The sequence below is a fragment of the Netta rufina genome, assembly GCF_964035555.1.
Source record: "Netta rufina genome assembly, chromosome: 2".
Classification (NCBI taxonomy): Eukaryota; Metazoa; Chordata; class Aves; order Anseriformes; family Anatidae; genus Netta; species Netta rufina.
In genome coordinates this window covers 135,680,877-135,704,481 of record NC_140124.1, presented here as the reverse complement: position 1 = coordinate 135,704,481, position 23,605 = coordinate 135,680,877, and the positions used below count along the sequence as shown (strand labels likewise).

Sequence of the window (23,605 nt, the reverse complement as noted above, 5' to 3'; positions counted from 1 at the left end):
TTCCTACCAGGACAAAGCCTAAATGAAGAAGGCGAGACCTCTGAGCAACTGAGCAGACTTATCACTGTTTAGCATAAGCTGCTGAAGTTGCTGGGTTGAAGTTGTAACAGGAGCAAAGCGAGTTTTTCTACCAGCAGCCAGCACAGGGCTGTCACTGTCACAGGTTGGTCTGCGACCCCCGTGAAAGCCAAAAGCAATCAAAATGCCAAGTATCTGGCACGTGCAGGCGCCTCTTGGCGCTCCTCCAAGCAGCAGGCAAGCAAAAGGCTGCTCAGTCCCAGGGAACACGTGTGTGCTTCACGTTGCTCCACAGTTTGGCCAGGAAACACAAGTACTTTTGGTGCCTCCTGACAGTTAAATCTGAGTTTTGAGGGTGACTGTACACTATCAAGGTTGGGGCTTGTCGTTGTTTTTTGCCAAAATGAAGCACCAAAATAGGTAACCTGAGTTATTAGTTATGTAATGGAGTGTAACAGGCCAAGTTTTCTGATGAAGTGACCTGTCTGGCCTTACTGAAAGTTATGTCAGCTGATAATCTCAACTGTATTCATAATATATCACCCTGGATTTGTAAAGTCTTACATTAAACTCTCTGCTTTTCCATATCTGACACAGCATTCCTCTGTGAGTACACACCTACAGAGAATACGAAAAAAAAATATTTTAAGTCAACAAGTTTTGCACATTGTAAATGCTTCGAAGAAAAGGACAAAAAAGAGCAACATACTCAAAAGCATCCAACCACTTTAGTTAATTTACTCCATATATCTACAATCTCATTTTACAGATTTAGGTAGAAACACAATATCAAATTTATAAATAAATTCCCAGATTAAAGTTATTGTAACTTGTCTGAATATTTTGAAGTTTTTTCATAGTCCTTGTGGTCACAAGAAAAGTTGCATTTTTATAGTATATATGTATATATGTATGTATACATATATGTATATACGGACATTCAGGTGGTTTTGTGAAGCTGATAAATGTGGTGAACATACTGCTAGACTTGCTAAGAAAAATAATATTCTAGTCTTTTGCCTCCTTACTGTGAGATACGTCCACCAAGCCTCCCCTTTCCAGAGCAACAAAGGGCGAGTTTGTAAATACAAGTAACCATAGGAAAGGGGGGCAGCATCAAGAATTGCTCACTACACTTGACAGAAAAATGATTTTTATGATGTACGCATTTCTTTGCTCGTATTCAGGGTGGAAAAGGAGATTTATTTCAATGAGGCATGCTATGAAGTATGTCGTTTATGATTTTGTCATGCTCACAAGGGCCTAATACGGGGTGCTGGGATATCTTACTGGAGTCCAACATATCAACATCAGCCATAAATTGCTACAGCTCAGCAGCAATGTACAGCTGGGGCCACCGTGCCAGAGCAGACTGCACTGCAATGTACAAACAAAAGGAAGCTTAACATGTTTAAATGTAAAGAACCAAGGAAAAGAACAGACTGTAAACAAGATAAATATACTTTCCTCCAAGAGCTTGACACAGAGCTGGGGTTTAGCCAATTTTGAGAAACAAGCTGCAAAGCCAGACCTCTTTGTGATGCTGAGGAAAGCTCCAACACCATTTCCCAGCCAAAGCAACTCCCCAGTGCAGCACACGTTTGCCTGCTCTGCTCCGTACAGCTACTATGCACGAGGAGGTTCTGATTCCCGATTTAACTTCTATTTCTCACTGCCGTTGAAGAGACGAAAGTTATTCAACAGTTTTGCTATTGCAGAATGAAAAAAAAAAAAAAAGCCAGTTATTAGAGAAGACATCTATCACCGTAAATATTCTTTTACTTTTTTTTAAGTGGCATCCGATAGTCCCAGTTCAGATTGATTGCACAGTGCCAGCCACTGCAGATGCACGGAGATAAGCACGCCATCACAAACTTATAACAGACAGACGAAATGGATAAACGACTGGAGGAGGAGGAACCCCAAAGTGGCATCTCCAAGTTACTCAGTAGCAGCATGAAAGACGTTTCTATTAGCCTGGCCACTCAAGCCCTTTCTGCTGACACCACCAAGAGGAGCTGATCAAAAGCCTGCTGCAGTGAGACATATGGTCGGAGTACAAAGAGTCAACTGGAAATCAAAGTTAAAAAAAAAAAAAAAAGGAATAAAAGAACATACCATGGAGTAAACACACACTAATTATACAGAGATAACAAGAGTAACAAATGCTGACACAAGTGAGTCTGGGTATGGCGATTCATACTTTTCTGAGTCAAGCAATTCTACTTCCAAAAGTGAATTTTTAAAGATGTGTTTAAGTTTTTTGGGGGGCAGAGCAAAATATTTCCAAAGGTAAACACTTACAGTATGTAGTATGTTGTTAATAAATAGCCAAAAAGCCTGTTCTCCATTTATTTTTGTTCATGCACTAACACAGCTGGCATGTTTCTCTCCACAATTCTTAGGCAGGGACTCCAAGGATTCACCATGCAGGTGATCTGTGGAAGATCCTACACCGAGCTGTTACAGGTTAGAAAAACTCCTTTAAGTGTTACACATTTTATGCGTGGACAAGATTTTAAGATGGGAAAATACATACCGGGAAGCCTAGCTGTATAAAATTTTCATCTGAAAGCACATCGGTGCAAAATCTGAAGTTAGTTTTGAATATTTATTCTCAAAGATGCTGTGGCTGGAAGCAGCGAGGTGTGTGTTATAGGTCCTCTGATTTTTAATGAGAAAGGCAGGAGCACACTGCTCAGAACCGAGAACCAACTGACACCTGAATGAACACTGACTTCTTAATACCTTTTGATGAATCACCAATCAAAAAAAGGCTGAAAACAGAATAAACTTCTCTCTGAAGTAGCCAAAAGCAACAGCACAAGCCTGAGCAGATGTTCAAAGTGGAATCAAGAGTCTAAAGCTTCTTTTGGAGGACTCTGTTTATTTCTCAGTCCACAGAAGTATCGCCAGAAGTAGTCGCATTAGCGATTTATATGTTTAAATCCCAGCCATGTACTCAAATTAAAATATTTCAGTATAGCAGCCCTGGACTAATGGTATCACTTAGGATAAACTACATTTGCTGTTTAGTAAGATGCTTACATAACGAATTGTCTCTAAAGCTAAACGCAGAGTACGTGTACAGTAAAGTTTTCAGGTTCAGGATCAGCAGCCACTGCCCTTGAGTAGCATTTCTCAAGAGAGCTGAAGGCATTGGTTTTCAGAAATGTTTTGGTTTTTAATTTTCAAAGTTTCATCAAAAAGTCTTTAGAAAAAAAGATCAAAAGCATTGTAATATAATATAATATTAGATAATGTTGTTAGCACAAGTAACTCACCAAGCAAAAATAAATGCCTTGCTTTTGCGTAAGTATACGTGCAGAGGTAACACAGAATGTACACACACAAATACCAACAGGATCTTCAAAAAAAAAAAGTACCAATGCCAAAAGATGTTTATGAGCTACACTGGAAAGAGCTTTCCAAAATGGCGAAAAATATTTGTGAGAAGGGAGGTAGTTTAATGAACCATGAAACTGCCTTTTCTCAACACAGTTCGCTTGAGTTCCATGGTATTGGAAAAAGCAAAAGAAATCCATCCTTTAAAATACTCACAGGTTCTTTGTTCTGGCTTTGCTCTAGCTGTCCAACTAGCTGTGGTACCACTTGTTTGACTCCGATATTTACCACGGTTTTAAATGTGACTATACAAAAGCTGATATTGTACTTGAGCATCATGTGAAGGGAAGGTACTGATCGTAGCAGGCTGGAGCCGACGGGGTATACAGATGTGTCATGGTCTGGCACGCGTTGTGCAGCATCTGGCACACATTGTACAGCATCTGCAACGCTATTACAGACAGGGTGATCAGCCCTCTTCTGCAAATATTATGGTAAGACATCCCTCTGTCTTTACGCCGACATGAGTTTACCGCTGCGCCTGACTGGTAATACTCACGGATCAAATGATGCCAAGGAAAGACAGGAGGAAACAAAACAGCTGAAGGCTTCCTTCCAGGCCATGGTGCTGTCAAACTGGGCAGGGTCCCCTTGTACTGGGACACCTCTGGCTTTTACCCTACCTGTTAAGTAGCTCTCTGCAAGCACAGCTCTGGGAACGCCACCTTTAAGTGCTCCTAGTCACAAGGCCAACCATTACGGAGACAAAAGCCTGCAGAATCAGCCCACTCAGAGCACTTTGATTGAGTTATAAATGACCAGTGATCTTCAAAGCCTCTCATTTGCCTTGTCACACGTTGCTTAAAATTCAGAGGGCTTTGTCCACAGCCTGAAGAGGGGGACTATTTAACATGGGGGGTCTGGCGTTATTAGTGGGAGGAAAAAAACGCAGCCTCTGCCTCCTTCGGCGAATCCAGCTGATGTAAATGTCAGTCCCTTCGTGAGCTAAAACGCAAGTCCCAATTAAAACACAACTGATATTGGAGGATACATAAATTACCGCCCAGAAATCTTTTACATAAATTGTGGTTTAGATTTTACCACACGTATTAGCCTGCAAGCGGGGTCCATCGATCAGGTAGAGCTCACATAAAAGTGAAGTGGCGTTCCATGCAGGACGACAAGCTCACCGCATTTGCCCACGTTTCCACCATTTCCTATTAGGGCCACTCCTCAGGAAGCTCTTCTTTGAAGCCACCTGGAAGCCAGGCTGGGCCCCGTGAAGTGCTTTGGTCAGTGCAGGACGTAGCAGTCTGACAGCGCTGACAACTTCCCAGCCAGACACCGGCACAGGATGAAAGGCAACACTAATCCCACAGCCCTTACTCCATGCTTACTACAGCCCTACTCATTGCATACAAAGTTCTTCAGTAGGTGCACGTGGAGAGAGGCAAGGTCAGCAAAAAGCCTGCATTTCTTTAACTTCCTTCCCCGCGTAATTCCTGGATGAAAGCTTTTGCTGCAGTGGAGTTACCTGCTGCTTACCTCCGCCCACGGCTGCGGCGATGCTTGCAGCTCACAGCCCAGCTGTTCCCGCACCACAGCCGAAAATGTTTTCCAGGAAAAAAGGCTCCTGGTAGCTGACTCCCATCCTTCCCGTGCTGTAGGGACAGCTGTTAGACAGCATGCTTCACTCTGACAGTTTGGGGAGGGTGTATTAGATGCCTACTCTAGTTATTATTATTTATCCAGCGTGCATCTGCTTTTTTTTTTTTTATATACAGTTCACATACTGATAAGCTTGCAACAGTTATTTTTATATTGCATTCTTCAAAGGAACTTTCCCAGGCTCCCACTCCTGTTTGCATGCTACTCAACGGGGCTGCATGCTCTGGGTTGCCCCCTTCTACTTTAAATAGAATTTGTCTGATGCTTTGGATCTACCACCATCGATAACCGATACCTCTTCGAATAAAGCCTAACGCACACATAAACTTCTTCCAGCCTAATAGCTCAAACCATAAAGCAATTTTCACAACTGTTAGAGCACAAACAACATTAGACAGGAGAGTATGACGTGGAAAAAAAAAATCAGCATTTCTAGCCCTGCCAAAATTCCCATTCCAGGGAAAGCATAAAGTCTTGCTCACTTATGAGCACAAAATAACTCATGCTGTTGTGTCAATAGGATTATATTTACTCAAAAGCAATATTCTGGGCCAAAAAAAGAAAAATAGACCTACTTTGAGTAAAGAGAGGACTGCAAATAGAAAAAAACTTTAGAAAAATACCTTTTCCTCTAGGGGAAAAGACTTGCTAATGAGTTTTCAGGTCACCTAGAGCCATGTGTAACGAAAGAAAGACAATTATTTTATCCTGCCCGCACCTTCTTGTCCCAACCAAATCAAGATGTGAGGCTGAAGACACTGCTGCCACCTGCTATAAGCAGGGCAGACTTTTTAAGCTGTTTCAACCTCCAGGGTAAGCTGCTCCCTCCAAATTTCTTCCAGCTCAGCCACCTTCTCCTCCATCTCCACCAGATTTGGTAGAGGAACCCAGAGGTGCCCAGCGGTTCTGCAGCAGTCCAAAACTGGACAACCACCCAACACCCCCACATGATCCACCTGCACCAGATGTGTTGGGTTTGGCTATGCCAGGGCTTTTTAGTAATTACAGCTGTGCTGTAACACAAGGTAACACTGCAAGATGTCCCTGAGGGCCTGGGCACCACGGCTTGCTGGAAACACGCACGTCCATCCTCATTTGGTTGAATTTGCTTGAAGAGTGGCCACGGAGAGATTCCTGCTCACCACCACCCTTCCTGCAAGCTTTCTCTTCAGCCCTAACTGCTAAGTCCAAAATAAAGCATGAATCAGAGATGTTAGCTGCAGTAGTAATGTGTATTAAAATCACTGTAGACGTATTTTAACATCCTATGGACGCTGCAACGAAGTTTGGATCAGTGGTGGCTTAAGTCCATCGAGGTCAGCACTGCTGTGGCTTTGCCCTCCACACACCTGCACCAGCACCTTGCCCACGTGGCCAGGCAACAAGATGGTTCTGGGAAGCAATCCAGTGAAAAACATCTTGATTCTCTGTTTGCAGAAATTAATCACGAGCACTAGGACCAGTAGGTGATCGCCGAGGAGAAAATGGGGCATGCTGCTCAAAGGAAGGTTGGTTGGGCTGTGGCAGTGCCTGGATCCTAAAAAGCATCCTGAAAACTCTGCTCCTTCCACCTCCGCTGGGACTGGGGTGGAAACCCCTGCAGTAACTGCAGCTGAATTTGACAGGGGCAATAACTCAGAGCCTATACACATTTTTTTTCCGGCCTGTTCTGAGACTCTTTTTTTGCTTCTGAACAGCCTCTGTAGATTCCTCACCTAACAGCTCTTTAAAGACAACCAAACTGAACGAGTAATTAAAATCAAGTTGACTTCTCCTTCTAGGTATCTCAGAGTGCATCAGCAAGGTAGAAATGGTCTGTTCTGTATATTTTTTTGGCAGTGCTGAATACATTACCTGAGATGAGTAGTACAGCCTTCTGCCTTATCTAGCTGTCATAAGAGAAAGTATTAACAACCCGCTACACTACATGATCGATCTTATAGAAATTAGTAACTTAAAATTCTTTTTGCTTGCAAAGCAGTAAAGACTTTCAACAAACTACAACTCCAAGGTGTGTTTTTGCAGCCTGCTGTGGAGGAGCACTCATGTTTTGTATGGGAGAGCACAACTAGAGAGCCCTAGCAGGTGAGCCCTGCAATTCAGAATAGTGAGAAGCAGCAAGACCAGAAATGCAAATCCCAAAACCTGTGGAGAGCAGAAGGGGAAACCATTACAGATAAATCAAATTTATGTTTTGGTTTTCGACAGCTACGGCTTAAAAAGTGCCCGCTCTCCCAACTGAGTCCACTGCCTCAGATCTCACTTCAAGGCCTCGAAAAAAGCACAGTGCTTTCTCAAATGTCTATTGGCACATGCACAATATTACATAAGCCCCTTTTGTGGGGCTACTTGAAACACGGAATTACTTTCGACTCACTTGTCTTATGTAAATTCCCAGTCAAGTGCCTCCTCTGGAAAAAAAAAAAAAAAAACTAACACAAAAATTAAAGACACAGGATATCAATATACATGTAACAGATGAAAGCTAGAGAAATTGGGGGAGGGCAGAAGAGTGATCTCATTCCCTTTCATACACAGTGTTCTAGCAGGAAATGTACTGCTGCTATGTTTGAGTAAAAGATCAGACACCATAATGAGCAACTGGAAAAAAAAAAAAAAAAAAGAAAGAAAAAAAAAAGGAAAATCAAATAGATTAAGAACCAGAACTGTTTACTCACATGAGGCCTAAAATGGCCTTCACGAGGGTAACAACAATTCTCAGTTGCACAATGATAAATCAGTGGGGTCAAGAAACAAGTTTGGGCAAATCCTGAAGTGGTGGCAAATGTCACAAACGTCACTGTTCTGCTGAAGGCAGAATGGTCACTTGGAAAAGTTTAAAGTAAATCTTCCTAGCTGCTTGTATTTCCTATGATGTAAGAAAGGTCTGTGATACATTACCTACGATGCACATGCCCTCACTATAACATATAGGTTCCTGATTTTGCATTCATCTTCAGAGATCAAGAACTGAGAACAATTTGACTAGAATTTTTATTTTCTAAAACAAATTTTGCAGCTTTTAAAGTCATGTTTAAAGATTGCAGATCTCTTACCACACTGCAGTGGGTAGTACAGAGAAACATTTTGACAAAACATACAAACAGCTTCTCGGAGAGATGTTTTAATTCGAATGCCTGTTCATTAGATACTTCAGCTGAACCCCTCCTTGGCAGCAACAGCACCAAAAGGATTTTCACTTTTTTCGCTCACACCCACTGTGGAGAAAATTCTTCAAACAGATCTATGTTAATTAGATTTAAAAGACTCAGAGAAAACACTGCTATTCTTAATACCCATACAGAAATAAGAAATCCAAATGAGAATTAAGAAATCCAAATGTCTCAATGCTCTCTGTTAAAAACAAACAAACAAAAAAAACACCGCAACAACAAAAATACTGGTCCATTCTCTCTGTCTCAAGAAGAAATCGTGCCTCTTTTAAAACCAGGGTACCCAAAGCATCATTTTTAAAACTGGAGGCTAACAAGAGTAACATTTTTCTCAAGCTGACATGCAGTTTTGTCTTCTATTGTAAAACCGAAACAAAAAGGAGTGGGACATTCTCCACAGATTCTGCCTCAAATTCTGACTTAATCGAGAAATTGGCATTTAGGAGATTACAAATCAGAGCTAAAAATTCACTCTTGCCATCAGAGTGAAAAATGTAAGTGACTGGGGGTCAAATGAAGAAAGAGCTTACATTTATTTCAGTGCTTTGAGATTGTTGTAGACATTTGGTAACAAAAATGTGAAAGATTGCTGCAATGCAGTTTTTGACAGATAATATTTCCTGTCGAGACAGAACAGAAAGAACTGTAGAGCTTCAAGATTGTAATCGTTTTGTACATTTCTACGCACAAAGTACTTTTTTAAGCAAAATATTTCACCCCTGCAGCTGCTATCTCTTAGATGTACTGCCATCCTTCATCTTCATCCTCCCACAACTGGAAAGGCAGGAAGAAATGACATGACAAAGTTTTCACGCTTAAAACAAGAAAGTTTATATGCTACGGCAGGCACAGAAAAATGAATCCTGTGAGCATTATGAGTTTGTGCAATTATATCAACAATGAGAGATTAAGTTGCTTCCTTTCCTGATTTGGTGTTAAAGACACGCAGGCATTTGCAAAACCATGTTATAAAACAAATACGAATTTATATGAGCTTTTACTGACAGATGTCTCCCAACATGGGTCAATGCCAGGTTGTCCTTCCTCAGCCCAGATTTGCAATCCGCTCTTATCTGATTTAGTATCTCATTGTTCTGCTGTTCAGAAGAATTATATATATTTTAAACACCAAGAAACAAGATCAGGTAAGACAAAGGCTTAGTATGGATCTGTAAAGCTGCAGCAGCTCTGATCCAAGTTTATCTCTACAAACTACATCAAAAAGACTGAAGTTTGGGTAAAGCAACACCGACAGCAAGGCACAACTCATAGGTGCTATTAAGATAGAGTGGATATGTCTGAAGAAATGAGTCAAAATTTACAAGAAAACAAGAGACTTACAAACTCTCACTGATATGGTAGGTTTTGCAGGGTTTCCTTGGGGACAGAAGCATTGTAGATTTTATTCAAAATAATAATCTAACAGGAAAAAAAAAAAAAGCACCACACAAGACTAGAAGATGTGTTTTTAAGGAGTGATAGTAGGTAAGCATGAGAACGGCTTCGTCCTTGCAGACAAATAACCAAAGCAAAATCAAGGCCAACCTTTGTCATCACAGCTCAAATCTTACAAATGTCTCCAGCTAAGACAGAAAGATACATTCTAGATAAAGACATAGACATAAGCAGTCCTTCCAATTCCCTCACAGGGAATCTGTTCTACAGTCCCACCAAAGATTGCTTTAGAAGAGAAAACACCCACGCACGCCCCTTTCATCGACAGATTAATGCACTCTCGCAGTGTTTTGATATAAAAAGGAGAGCAGATGTGGAACAGTTTCCAGAAACAGTAAAAATTAATCTAATTTTGAACTGAATGAAAACCAGACAGACAGATTTTTTTAAAACTAAGGCCTAAAAAAAAAAAAAAAAAAAAAAAAAACATGCAAAAATAGGGATTCCAGGTGCTGGACGAACAGGCCTTTGGGGTGCTCATTTAGTACCTGGAAAAGGCAGGACCCATGAATTCTGCAGCTCGAAGGCAAAAGCAGGTAATCAACAATCAAATACAAATCCAGTGCTTGTATTTTGTACTGTCTCTTCTGTAGTACTCGAAATAAGACTTGCAGCTTGTCAGACACAGCCATGAGATTCAGAAGGCTGCTCCACATCTAATAGCTCCTTAGAAAAATCTCATTCAGCTTGCAGAATTGACAGGTTTTTACATCTCACTTTTCTTTCATATACATAGTAGCCCCATAAAATATGTATACACGTACATAAAATCGTATATACTTATGTAAAACTGCCTCTCTCCTTCTATACTTTCCTCTTTTGCATCAACTTGGGAAAGGTGGTCTTTGAAGACTAAACCCCTGTCAAAACTAACCTAAACGGCACTAGTTACTGACGCTTCCTGCTCAGAAGCACGAAAACCACTTTGCACGCTTGCACTTCTCGGCTGTGATGTGCCAGGACACATAACATCTAATTTACGCCCTCCTTTCCAGCGGCACTGCTGCGGGGGCAGCACCGTGCCCGGCTCTTTGCAGGGGCGCTGACCACGTGTGTACTGCCAGCTACATCTTGGCGTCGATATATATACATATATTTATTTTTTAATTTCCTTTGAGAGGAAGGAGGCGGGAGGGACGTGTTTCTGGCTGTGTGTGTGGAGGCAGGGCTGCCGGCTGCCCCCTCCGCCCCACCGCCCCCCGGCCCGGCAGGGCAGCACCCAAGGGCGCCATGTCGGGGGGGAGCGGGCTGCGGGACAAGATGGCGGCTCCCGCAGAGCGCTGGGGGTGCCCGGGCAGCTTCCCCGAGGGTTGTCCCACGAACCCCCGCCCCGCCCGGCTCCCTGCGAAGAGGAGGAGGAGGAGGAAGAGGAGGAGAAGGAGGGGAGCGGACACGCACCTTCCCTGAGCACGCCGGGCCGGCTGGGGCCGCAGGGGGCGGAGGAGGAGGAGCGGCAGCGGGGCGGGGGACTGGGACGGGGTCGGGCAGGGCGTCGGGGAGGAACCCGCTCGGGTCCAGAAAGTCCCCGTGCCTGCAGCTTCAGAAGTTTCCTGCTGAGCCCAATGCGGTGTTTACACTGCTGTGCGGGTCTGCGGGTCCGTATCATAGAAGCATTAGGGTTGGAAGAGACCTCCAAGATCACCTGGTCCAACCATCCCCCTGCCACCAATGTCACCACTGAACCGTGTCCCCAAGCACCACGTCCAACCTCTCCTTCAACACCCCCAGGGACGGGGACTCCACCACCTCCCTGGGCAACCCGTCCCAGTGCCTGGCTGCTCCTTCTGAGCAGAAATGTCTCCTCATTTCCACCCTGAACCTCCCCTGGTGCAATATGAGGCCATTCTCTCTAGTCCTATCACTAGTTTTCTGAGAGAAGAAGCTGACCCCCAGCTCCCCACACCTTCCTTTCAGGCAGTTGCAGAGAGCAATAAGGTCTCCCCTGAGCCTCCTCTTCCCAGACTAAACACCCTCAGCTCCCTCAACCGCTCCTCACAGGACTTGTGCTCCAGACCCCTCACCAGCTTCAGGACAGCTGTAGGATGGCTCCTCGTGCCTGTTGTGTGGCAAAGGGACAAGGCTTTCACACCTCCTACGTGGTGGCAACTGCCTTCTTGGTGGGTATTTGGGAGCATAACAGGATCACGTCGCCTGCTGATGGCTTCCAGCGCTGAGAGCTGCCACTTGTCTTCATGCTGCCGCGAACTGATGTAGGGCCACCACTCTTCACGTTAGGGCCTCATCCACGAGTAACATTGCATTCATTTAAATAAAGGTGTGTTTATGAAAACACTTAAGTAAATGGGTGCAATTTCTTCTGAAGATAAGATCTTAAAATTCAAACATAAGTCTTAATCTGCAAACACTTGAATTTAAGCACTTGATTAGTTCCATTTAAGTCAATGGGACTACCCAAGTGCTTACAGGTAAGTGTTTTTAGGATCAAAGCCCTTGGTATGTTTCCAGAAAGCTGCTTTAGCAGGAAGATGGTGAAGAATTTCCCTCTAATGTTCAACACGGAGTTCTAGTATTCATAATTTTTCTCCCTATGTGAAAAGGCTGTAATACTAGGAAGTTTCACCAGTGTGCACCTTACTGGGGGATTTGGAAGAGACATTATTATAAGAAATGGCTGTCCCTGCTAGCTTGTCTCTTCCACCCGTTTATTTGAGGTGAGTCACTTGTGCTCTTCAGTGGACAATCTAGATAATACATTTTTTTGCTGCACTGGCTGTGTCCTCTTCTACATAGATCACAGAGGGCTCCAGTGGGATGCAGTAATACATTCCACTCAAACTGCCACAGTCCTTGAGAGTCCTGCTCCACTGAGGGTGGCAAAATAACTGTTTAAAGGAAACTGTTACACATATAAATTGTTATTAGAGATCTGCCTGTCCTTCTGTCTCTTCCCTGTGGGTTATGTACATTCTTTACATACCCTGCCTTGCAGGCTGTAAGCATCAGTGTCAGGGACTTTGTAAAGAGATTATACACAGTGAACGAGTAGTTATAAATGAGTTGCTCTAAATCCTGCAAGAAAATATCCCACCTGTCCTCAGAGGCTGGGAGCTGCCACCACAACTTCTGAAACTTAACTACCAATGTATGGATTTTCTTTTTGCTTCCAATGAGAGACGGAACATAGGCCAGATCTGCATGAAGGAGCTCACATAAAAATGTGCTTGTATTTGAATTTAGAATCTGGGTTGACTCCTGAGAGTGATTCCTTCTCTCTCTGTTTACCCCCTTTTCGATTAAATTACTTCCCAAATCTGGCTTCCAATTATTTTTTCCTGAATTAGCTTCCTTTATTAATGCTTCTCCAGCCAAGGATTTAGAAGAATGAGTGATGATAATGAGCCATCTTTTTTCCCTGTCATCAAATAGTCGGATGGAGAAATCTTGCCATGGCTGTCACTGATCCCAGATCAGAAGGAAAAAAAACACACTGCTCATGTCTGCTGCTGTCTTTGCTTGTGAAGCAGTAAATAAGAGCACGTAAAGAGAGGTAATAACACAACCTAGAACTCCACCCCACTCCTCTTCAGCCAGGAACATGCACAAATCTGTTTATGGGTTTGAAACACATCAATACCCACTTAGCCTCGGGAAAGGTATTTTCATCACACCCATCCCTTACATTATTTTCTCATATTTTGCATTATTCACTAAATGCATAATTTTGTTTTCCTCCACTTAGCAGCTATAGGACTTTCAGATTACTGTTCTTCCCTCCTAGGGATTGTAATTGCAAATCAGGGAGAGGCTGGAGCTGAGGAGACCTGCATTAATTTTCCCAGACTTTAAAAGCTACACTGGGCAAAACCGTAGCCCCCACCCCGCTCCTGAAATCTCCAAATCACCCATGTGATCCATCCTGCATAAATTTGAACTGATTTAGACAATTCAAGTGCTTGAAGTCACCCATATGGGTGTATCCTTACAGGGCTGCTATGATGACACTGGTGGGACCAGTGTCAGAAGAAAGAACTTAATATTCAAGAAAGGGATTGTGTATATATGGATGTCAAAAATAATCAGGATTATCTGATTGCAACTTTGTGCTTCAGGGAATAAGCCAGCATCTAACTCCTAGAAAGGGGAATGAAACCAAATGTGAGGAAGGATGACGCTTCTTACTGCTGGATTTTTTCACCTTCTACTCCACAGTATATGAAGCAACTGGTGCAGTCTGCTGTTAGGCACAGGATACTGGCTGAAAATATCTTGAATCTCTTCTCAAATGACAGTTGCTTGCTACTGTGCTTCTCCCCACATGGGATCGGCATGATGTTATTTCCCCGTGCTTTGTTTTTCCAGTCTGTTTAGGCTGCATATTTTCTGGAGCAAGGGCTGCTTCCGTGGCATTCCAAACTTCACTGAAGTCTCTACATTGTGACTATATTAAAATAATATGAAGAAATCACAAGCATATTCACATACTAATTATTATGTAAAGTGGGGGGGTGGGAAGAGAGGAAAGTATGAGATTCCTTTGAAAAGCTGCCAGCGCAGGTACAAACACAAAAGGTGTTTGAAGTGGGAGCACACTGTATCAGCCTGAAGGAATTACCAATATACCAGCTCCCTGTGTTTATAAGCGTGCTCTCTACTTTCATTTTATGACATTTGTTTACTTTGTTGAAGTATTTTCCATTTTTTGACACTCTCCCAAAAGTCTCCTCTAGGTCCACATCGTATTTCAGTACCACGAGAAGATGTTTTGTTCATTTAAAGTGTTTTTTTTTTTTTTTTTTTTTTTTTGTTTGGTTTTCTTTTTTGCTTTCCACTGTAGGCAGATAACTATGGACTGCTAATTAATGCAAACTTCACCTTTTATTTCCTTTTCTTTTTCATTTAAAGGAGCTGAAAAGAAATATTCTCAAGTTCCCAAGAAGTGCTGTTTTTCAGTTCTGCCTAGGAAAAAAGTGTTCAAGCTTAACCCTGACTTGTTGACTTGTATGTCTTTCTACACAGGTAGCCTTGCAGCAAATGAATACATCCTATTAGTGCATATAATGGAGAAAAAGGTAGGGACACTATTAAAAAAAAAAAAAAAAAAAAAAAAAAAAAAAAAAAACCTTCTGGCATCTATCTTTTTACACAAGATTTCTTCATTTTTCTAGCTTTTCTGCTGCTGTGTTGGAGACTTTTTTCATGTATTGGGAAGATCAGCAGAGAGCAGAACACCTGAAGGCAGTGGGTTGGTAGGGCATGCTTGCCTGGGAGACATCCCAGCTGAGCATGTGCTGTACAGGTTTACTGTCACAAGTTGGCATTAGCTGCCCCAAGTTTCTATGCATTCTCATACTAATTTGATTTACAAGCCAACAAAATCCAGCCTCTCTTCCTGAAATTTCCTCTCTGAACAACACAAGGCAACACTTAGCTAACAGCAACATGCCACTGTGTGCATCCTCCAAGGACGGAGCAAAGCTGCCAGCTGCAAGCCTTGGGTTCTTACCCAGTGTGCAGCAAACCCTTGCAGTGGGGGCACGCAGCACCTCGAAGAAGCAGCAATGAACACACATGCTCCAGGGACATAAAAATATCAGTTCTGGCAGCAAAACCTGCTAGTAAGATACGGCCTGGCAACGTGAGTTCACCTCTAGATTACTAGAAGACTATTTACAGTGGTAGTCTGTTTGCCATACTACAGAAAGGTTTTTGTTAAGCACTGAATGAACGTGTTCCCATTTGAATCTCCTTCTAACCTGGGTGACTTGTGCTGCCACTGATGCAGGGCAAGGGCACCTAGTGTAAAACCACAGATTCAAGGAGCCTGCTCTGTTCGTTCCTGTGGATCTCCAGTCTTTAGGTAGTAGTTGGGCCAGTAATACATGAGTCCTCCTTCACTCCTGTGTTTACAAAAAAAAAAAAGAAAAAAAAGCATATGGATATCTAACATTAATTACTACATATTTACATTAAATATACATTAAATAATACTTCTATAAATAACTTTCCTTATGAAAGAATTCAATTATAAGCACTTTTTCTCAGCAACTCTCTCCACTAAAGCTATGGACCTTTGTTCATCTCAATATTTTCATGATTATTAAATCCAGGTTCAACTTACTCAACATATAACTGTCCTAAATGTCTTTACATCCATGGATTCTTCTAAAAATGTAAACAAAATACATGTTTTATTTCTGGTTACATGGACTTAGAGTAAAGGGTGTTCTCTGTCTCGCCATGTACCAAAGCAATGTTTTGTTCATGACACCTTAATTGCAACAGCGAGTTCAAAGGATGTTCATTGCAACCCCAGTGTCCTACATGAAAACGTAGTTACTCCCTGGGCTCGGGGCTGGGTCGAACTGTGTTGAACACGGTACAGACTGTCTTCAAAAAGGGTGAGCCAATAAAATATCCATCTACTGGAGGCAGGTGGAAGGCTGAACAGGAGTTTGACTTCCCTAGGTAATGGTGCTTTGGTCAACCGGACTGGGAGAGAGTTCCTGGAGTGGCAGATATGAGACAGGTGGACAGGACCTGAGTGCCAAAATAGGTTGTTACCACCTGGAAATGCCTAAAAGCGAGAGGATTTGGGTTTTGTTGGGGTTTGAATGCAAACAGATGAAACTCCCAACTCTGCACAGTGCTGCATGCTTTACCAATACGGTGTTCTAGGTTTATCTACAAGATAAACCAAACCGGCTGCTCAAGGCAAGAAGAACTGGTATATCATTAATCACTTAAATGCAGAAAAACTGTGATTATGCAAGAGAGAGTCAATGTGTTGCTATTAAAAAGTAAATAACTATTTATGTGGCATCCATCCGCAGGGTACAACGGAAAAGTTTGTTCACCTCTTCTGAACCCTCACGGTAAATATTTACAAGATGGCATGGTTCTTGTTCAAATTTGTAAAGGTCTGCCTGACCTCAGTTTGAAAGGTTTGATACACAGGCTGGAAAGATACTAAGAGCTTGTGGACAGCATACATTGCTTTTTTAAGACCAGGTATGGTATTTCTTAGAATCCAGAAGAACCAGACCCGAACAAGTCTATGGAGCTTCAGAATCAACATTAAAAGTCGTACCAGGAAAGGCTGAAGAAAAATTCCACTGAGCTTTTAGTGGCTTGAATGCACTACAAAAAGATGGGCAGAGAAAAATGATGATGCCCACTGCCAGGGCTGTTACAAAAATCAAACTATGAATTGGGAGAAATCACATGGCTGAGCACCGCTCACCAGTTTGAGAGGATAAAAGAAAACTTTAGGCTCTCTGACAGCTCATCTGAAGGTATAAAAATCTCTCCCCCCTTTTTTTTTTTTCTTCATTTTCAGTCCTTTTTTGATAAAATCACTTAGAAGCAGGAAAAAAAAAAAAAGGAAAAAAAAAAGAAAAAAAAAAAAAGGAAAGCTGGTACTCTTCCAACCTATAGAAAATAAAAACGAAAGATTGAGACCTACTGGTTTCAAAGTCTTAAAAGACACTGTGGTTGAATTGCTCAGTCAATAAGGCAAATAACAGCTATAAATCGAGCCAGCTGGTAAATAAATATTTATTTACCATTTTTAGCATAACAGAGAGGCAAAACTAGAATTAAAGAGTGTAAGTTAAGTTATGTAGGAACATAAATATGTAAATAGCATGTGCTCCTGCAGAGCACAGAGGACAAAACTGATTATAAAGTTTATGTTTAGTTACAAGTAAACCAACGAAAACTCATTTTCCTTAGGAAAATAACTGAGCATATGCAAAGCAAGGTAAAAGCTGATGCGTTCAAGCAAGGTTTCTTGCTGCTGCTTTAGTTATCATCGATAACTTAAACTGATTGTGATCCTCAGGGAGGGTTTTCCTCCGAGGTGGGCTCAGAGGATAAAGATTTTCCAGCCCTGTTCCTCAGGCCTTGCATCAACAGCAGGAATATCACAGCCCAGAAGCGAGGCACCAGGCCCAAGCTTCTCAGCCCGGACAGAAATTCAGCCTCGGTTAGTTCTGCGGTGTTGGAAATTACAGGCATGAATGAGGAGAACTGAACTTTGGGCTGTTTTACATTCTTTCAGTAGTGTTCAGCCTGGTGGTTGTTGACTTCTCCCCGGCTGCTATATTTAGAGAGGGGTGTAGGAGGGAGATGAGCGTTCGGATTATGGGCTATGACACAAAAACATCAAAAGTAAGCCTGTTCCCATTTCTCTCCGGTGTCCTCTGGAGAACTGCAGTGTTTACAGCAAGCTCCAGTTCCACCGCAGGAGTTCAGGAAAATGGGCACCAAACTTTGTTTGGACTCCAGGACCACGTATGGCCGTACGAAGGGGGTGAGTAACGGGGACGCACATTTTTCCCCTGCAGAGCCGAGTTTCCCACCACTAGATAAGCTTCAAATAGCTGCCATGCCTGGTGGAGCTACTGTTCCTTACACGTCAGTGCCGGGTTCGTTTTAGGATTAAAAACAGAACAAATAAATAAATAAAAAATCAGAAGCTTCCTCTGCATTCAACAAATCAACACAAGTTCCATGAGAAAAAATTGCATAATGCCCCAGAAGAAAGATAAATGAAGTCACCTCCTACGGAGAGCTTAGGCTCTGTTTATTTTAAACAAACTGTTACAGGTTTTTTTAATATTTTTTTCTGGATTTTTTTTTTCCATGAGCCTTCCTAATTCCTCTCACTCCAGGCTGAACTGCCGTGCTGGAAGAACTCTTTGGGCCTGACCTGCAGCCATGAGAGAGCACGCCTCAGCCCCAGCACAGTTTTTAAGCTGCAATATGAATTAAAAAACTCAACCCTAAATACATCTGATTCCAAAAGAATTTGGGGTAGTGAAAGAGCAACATCTCCCAAGCATGAACAAGAAATGGAAAGTCACCTCAATGCTCAACAGCACGTCCCAAGTGGAAGGCCCCGTCTCATCCTCCACGTCCTACCTTGCTTGGGAACAGGATGAGACCATCCCAAGTGCATCACCCTCACCTCCTGGGGACAGCAGGAGGTGCAGGGGTCACCCCTGCAGCCCCTCCATGTGTTTTAATGTTGTAATTTCTCTGAAAATCCAGGGGGCAAGTAGGCAGCAGAAGCCGAGGCTGGCAAGAGCGACAGCAGGTAGCACAGGCCTGGGTCCCTGCATGCAAACAGGGAGTCTCTCAGGCAACGACACCACCATCTGCCCCCGCTCCTGCCCACAGCTTCTCTCCAAAGAGCAAATTCAGTGTGACGGCAGCAACTCAAGGAAACAAAGAGCCTTGTAACTTGCAGCAGAAAGCACACGCTGTCAGGACAGTTTCCCTTCTTGCCTGCTGACCACTCACCCCAAATTAACGTCTGCAGTTCCACAAGGTCCCTGTCTCCTCCACGCACGCCCCTCACCCCCTCCCGAAACTAAGCTCAGGTGCTGCAGGCACACAGAGGGTTTTTTCAGCGTTTCCACCCACGCGAGTGGCTGTCCTGCACATCTGATGCACGTGAGAAATTGCTTCACGGGAGCCAGGCCAGGAAGCCACGTTTCCATTTCCAGCCACGCTGAGCCTGAGTTTTACCGCTTGCTTGCTTTTAAAGCACAAACACACCAACTCGCTTGACTTTGAGAGGGGAAGAAAGCTCTGCAAAGCCTCTTTTCCACCGGCGGGGTTGGGTTACGGCTCCTCCACGTCCCACCCACACAGCATCGGAAGGGGCAGGAGGAAATGAAGTGCACATGTCAGCAGTCCCGCTCCCGTTCCAGCTCCTCAGCGAAGCCCTTCTGCTGAGGACGTGCCAGGAGGAGGGACGCTTTGCTCTGTCCTTTCTCAGAGAAGCTGTGCATCGGTTGAGCTTCCTGAACCAGGAGAAAGTTAGGGACCTGAAAGTTCACAGCACCAAGTCTCAGAGCTGTGTGATACACAGGCAAGAGCTTAAATGTAACAAAACCAACCCTAAAGCTTGTTAAACCTGGACAACAATATTGCAAGTTCCTTAAAGGATATTATGTCACTCTAATTAAGGACTCACTAAGTAAGAAACAACTGATAAGTTTAAAAACAATGGCTATATTATTTCCATCTGTCAAAATAATAGTTTTCTTAGAGATCTGTCCCCCATCAGATTCCTTTTCACGTCTCATTCGCTCACTTGAACAAACAACACTAAGCATACTGTCATAATCTCTATTAAAATTAATTAAAACCTATGGTTTTAATCTTTGAAAATCTGGATAATTCTTCCCTAACACAAATTTCCTGTATTGTTAAGTAGCTTAAAAATAGTATCTGTCATTTAAGACCACACTCCGTAATCATTTCAATACACAGCTCCAAGGGAAAATAAGCAGCGTGTAGCCAAAGCTATGGATATGCAATATGCAATTCTCTTCATATGCAGATCAGTTATTGACAAGAGGACGATTTTGGTTTAAATTTCTGAAGTTTTGATGAATTGTAATGCTCAAAGAAAAAAAAGGGGGGGAAAAGTGAAACGCAGCCTGTAAACATGAGCTAGAATTCACATTTAAAGTCATAAAGCAGAGGAACCAGGATGCCAACTTCTGAATTTGTATTTCCACAAATAAAACAGAAGCGAGAGACTCCTTCTAACGTATAGAGACTCCTTCTAAGGTTTGGGCTACTTGCACTGGGCCTCATTAGCAAAGAATCTCAAAGGAGGTAACCACAAAGAGCCCAGAATAAATCAAAGCAAAACGGCATTTTGATCAATATTAAAGCCTGTTGATCCCAAGGAGGTGCTGCATCAGGTGGCTGAGGACTTTCCGAGTTGCCACAGCAGCTCCAGAGGAGAGGAGCCAGGGGGCTTTAGGAAAAGCCACCCCCGAGCCCGCAGGCCGTGCAGCACCCGCGGCTTGGCACCGGGGCTCGCAGCTGCCCAGCAACATCTACACAGAGCCAGAGTATTGCTAGAAACACATCCAGGAAGGGGAGAACAAAAGGGAAGCAAAACTGGAGACCAGCTAATGGTAGGAAGTCTTGGTGTAAGAGAGGCGCATTCAGCTGCCCGTCCCCTGTGAATAGCGGTGCTGGAAGGCGGAGAGCTGCAGCAGCCGGGCTCAGACCGATGGAAACCGAACCGATGGTTATGGCTGAGATTATAATGTGACAGGAGGTGAAACAGAGCTGAAACCCTAACATTGCCTCTGCTTGTTAGCAGGAGGAGCCACACAAGCGTGGTGTTTGACAGCCTGCTTAATTGCAACAGATGTCTACGTTGGATAAAGTATCCTCAGCGTTAGGTATAGAGGAGGGATCGAAAATGTACGAATAAAAAGAAAACAGCTTCTTAATATCAGTTTGCTTATGGAGGAGGAGACAATTTGTCTGGTGTTTTCTATGCACGGCTACACTTACAGTGAGATTCCTTAAAGACCCTTAAAGTGAGACCCCTGAAGAAAATCCAGCTCTACTACCTTAAGCAAAGTGGGCTTCAAAAAACTGGATGTCAGACTGTACAAATAAAGTATTAGTTTAGGCATGGTAGACTTTATTTTGGCACTTTAACAAATGCTTTATTTTACAGCAGTGGCACAGCATTTGCCAGAAATTTTCTTTTCTTGGCACAGTTATTTCAAGCAGTTATTTTACTAATTGAATTTCACTAAATATTGCACAATAAGATATACCTGTTAAATTCTTACCCTGTTTTTACTTGTTGAACTTGTATGGCTTTGAAAAACTTGCCAGTAAGTATAAGTAATTTAAAAAGCAATATATTAAATATTTTAGCACAGGATAGCATTTGTTTGTTCCTAAATGACCACTGAACTTGGGACAGCGACAAATACAAGTGACGCAACTCTTATCTGACGAGCTACCAGATCTTATTTACAATACATTGCCATTTCTGAGAAGCAGTTCAGCTCGACATCCTGAACACCTATTTTGGAAATTTCAAAATCAAAAGAGCAGAGGCTAACAGAGCAGAAGACGAAGCCATTTGTCTGTTACAAAGCATAATATAGGGAGGCAGACTATCGTCTTCTCCACTTGTCCCTCTATCCAACACCTATCTGTGGTCTAAGCAACAGAGCCTTTTCTCTTCTACTTGGAATATTTCTTTCTTCTCTTATGAAGATATTCCACTTGTCTCAACTCTTCTGCTGGAGTCCGAGCAGAATAAAACAAATTTCTCCAAAAGGCCAGGGTAAAAAACAAACCTGAACAACAAATCAAAAGCTGATATACACAATAAATGAAACTGGGTACTCCTGTGGATTTTACAGTACTGAAAACAACATTTGCAGGAAGAACAAGTCTGTGTCAATACTGCCATTAAATATAACGCAAAGGTTGAAAGACTTACAACTCATGCACCAGATGAAACACTTAAAACATTCCAGGCTTTCTCTGCCATTTCAGCAGTAAATCTGGTCCAAGGATCAGCCTTATCAACAGCCTTTTTTGTTGTTGTTGTTGCCTTTTTTTTTTTTTTGGTCTTTTTTTGAAGATCTACTGGATGTACTTTGTGACATTAAAACATAACCAACCAGACATAAAACGAGTAACGTACAAAAGTCTATCACAATGGAATTTTCAGTATTAGGCCACATGATTTATTCAGTAGTGTTTATGTTCCCGAATTACAATTATGTCTATCCATGTAAGACTACAAAAGTTACCATTAGAATTGTCTGTGCTTATAAAATACCAACATTTTCTTTTACTGTTATATACTCATTAACACCAGTCTGCGACGAGTTACATATAATCATAGGCACTTCAAAGGCTTTAAAAGACGTTTACAACTTAAATGCATTTTTAAAGAACAAAAATTTAAACCCCTACTTGTACCTTCAAATTGCAAATAATTAACAAATACAGTGGCCATAGAAATCTGCAGCAACTTCTCAAAATACTGTTAGAGTCTTTGGGTTTGCTTAGGTTTGTCAGTAGCTTACCTCAAATCTTCCTCACAGGAGATTTGTTTAGTAAGAATACGACTATACAGTTTGTAGTAATAATCCAATTTTACACATTAATTTGCTGTTACAAATCTCACTGAAGCTACAGGTACGCTGAGAAACAATGCAAAGTGTAAAATTGATATTCTGACACTGAAATTTATACAAAGTGGAGGTTAAAGTTTACATAGCTGAAAAATTACATTTACACTAAAAGTTACTGTTATCTGAATTATCTGAAGACAAATTGCACCATGACAACTACAAAAAGGCATTTTTTTTTGGAAACAGATAAATTAATGAAATAAAAACTAACTTGTAAGATCAATCTGAGACATGCTGACAAAAATTAAACAACTTTCATTGAACCATAGGATAAAACAATCATTTTCATTATTTTATATTTATGCATAAAGTTTTAAAAATGATTCAGTGAACATCAATGGTTTTTATAAAATAATGCTTTGCCACTGTTATTCACAGAACACTGCAAATGTTAAGTTTTAATTTTACATTTTTTAAAGGAATACATGAAAAGTTTTAAATACAATGGGATTTTATCATAAAGGTGCCGTAATGGCTCTTTAATGGAAAAAAAAAAAAAAAAAGATCTTCATTATTCTATGCAAAAGCTTTATTTAAAAAAGTTCAGTGATCTCATAAATAGAGACACTAATAGGAATTTTATGCATAAAACTCCTTAGTAGGTGCCTTTTGATAGGCAGCACTGGATGGTTTACGTTCACCAAGGTCGTAACTGCCTTCATCCTTCTTTCTCATGCGATATACCAGCAGCAGGATAAGGAAGATTGCGAAAAGAAAACCGATAACTCCGCCAGCAATAACAGCTGTAATCAAAGAAAAAGAGATTCACAATGTGCCGGAAGAACAGGTTTAGCACCATCTTTCTTTTTCATCTCACGCAATGAATTTGCCATTATTTTCAAATAGCAGAAAAGGGCTCCCATTCTGAAACCGTCTCGATTATTAGCAGCCTGAAATACGTTCTGAGAAAGCCTGTTTATTTTAATGAAGGAAATACTTTAAAAGGGCATTCCACCTGCAAGCGAGTGATCCAACAACCCATATTTCTAAATAAATTATCAA

The 23,605-nt window shown here is 42.0% G+C and overlaps 2 protein-coding genes across 2 annotated transcripts in view; both read right to left on the bottom strand.

The window, feature by feature from the left end:
* Window positions 1–11,095, bottom strand: part of CPQ (carboxypeptidase Q) — a 153,476-nt gene extending 142,381 nt beyond the window's left edge. The window contains exon 1 of the mRNA XM_084306787.1: window positions 11,058–11,095. The gene's annotated coding sequence lies outside the window, so the exon portion shown is untranslated. The remainder of the gene's footprint in view (window positions 1–11,057) is intronic.
* Window positions 11,096–21,069: 9,974 nt separating this feature from the next.
* The window catches only part of SDC2 (syndecan 2), a 57,645-nt gene continuing 55,109 nt past the window's right edge, over window positions 21,070–23,605 (bottom strand). The window contains exon 5 of the mRNA XM_084282917.1: window positions 21,070–23,346. Within this exon, the coding sequence (XP_084139043.1) occupies window positions 23,183–23,346 (164 nt within the window). The 3' untranslated portion in view covers window positions 21,070–23,182. The remainder of the gene's footprint in view (window positions 23,347–23,605) is intronic.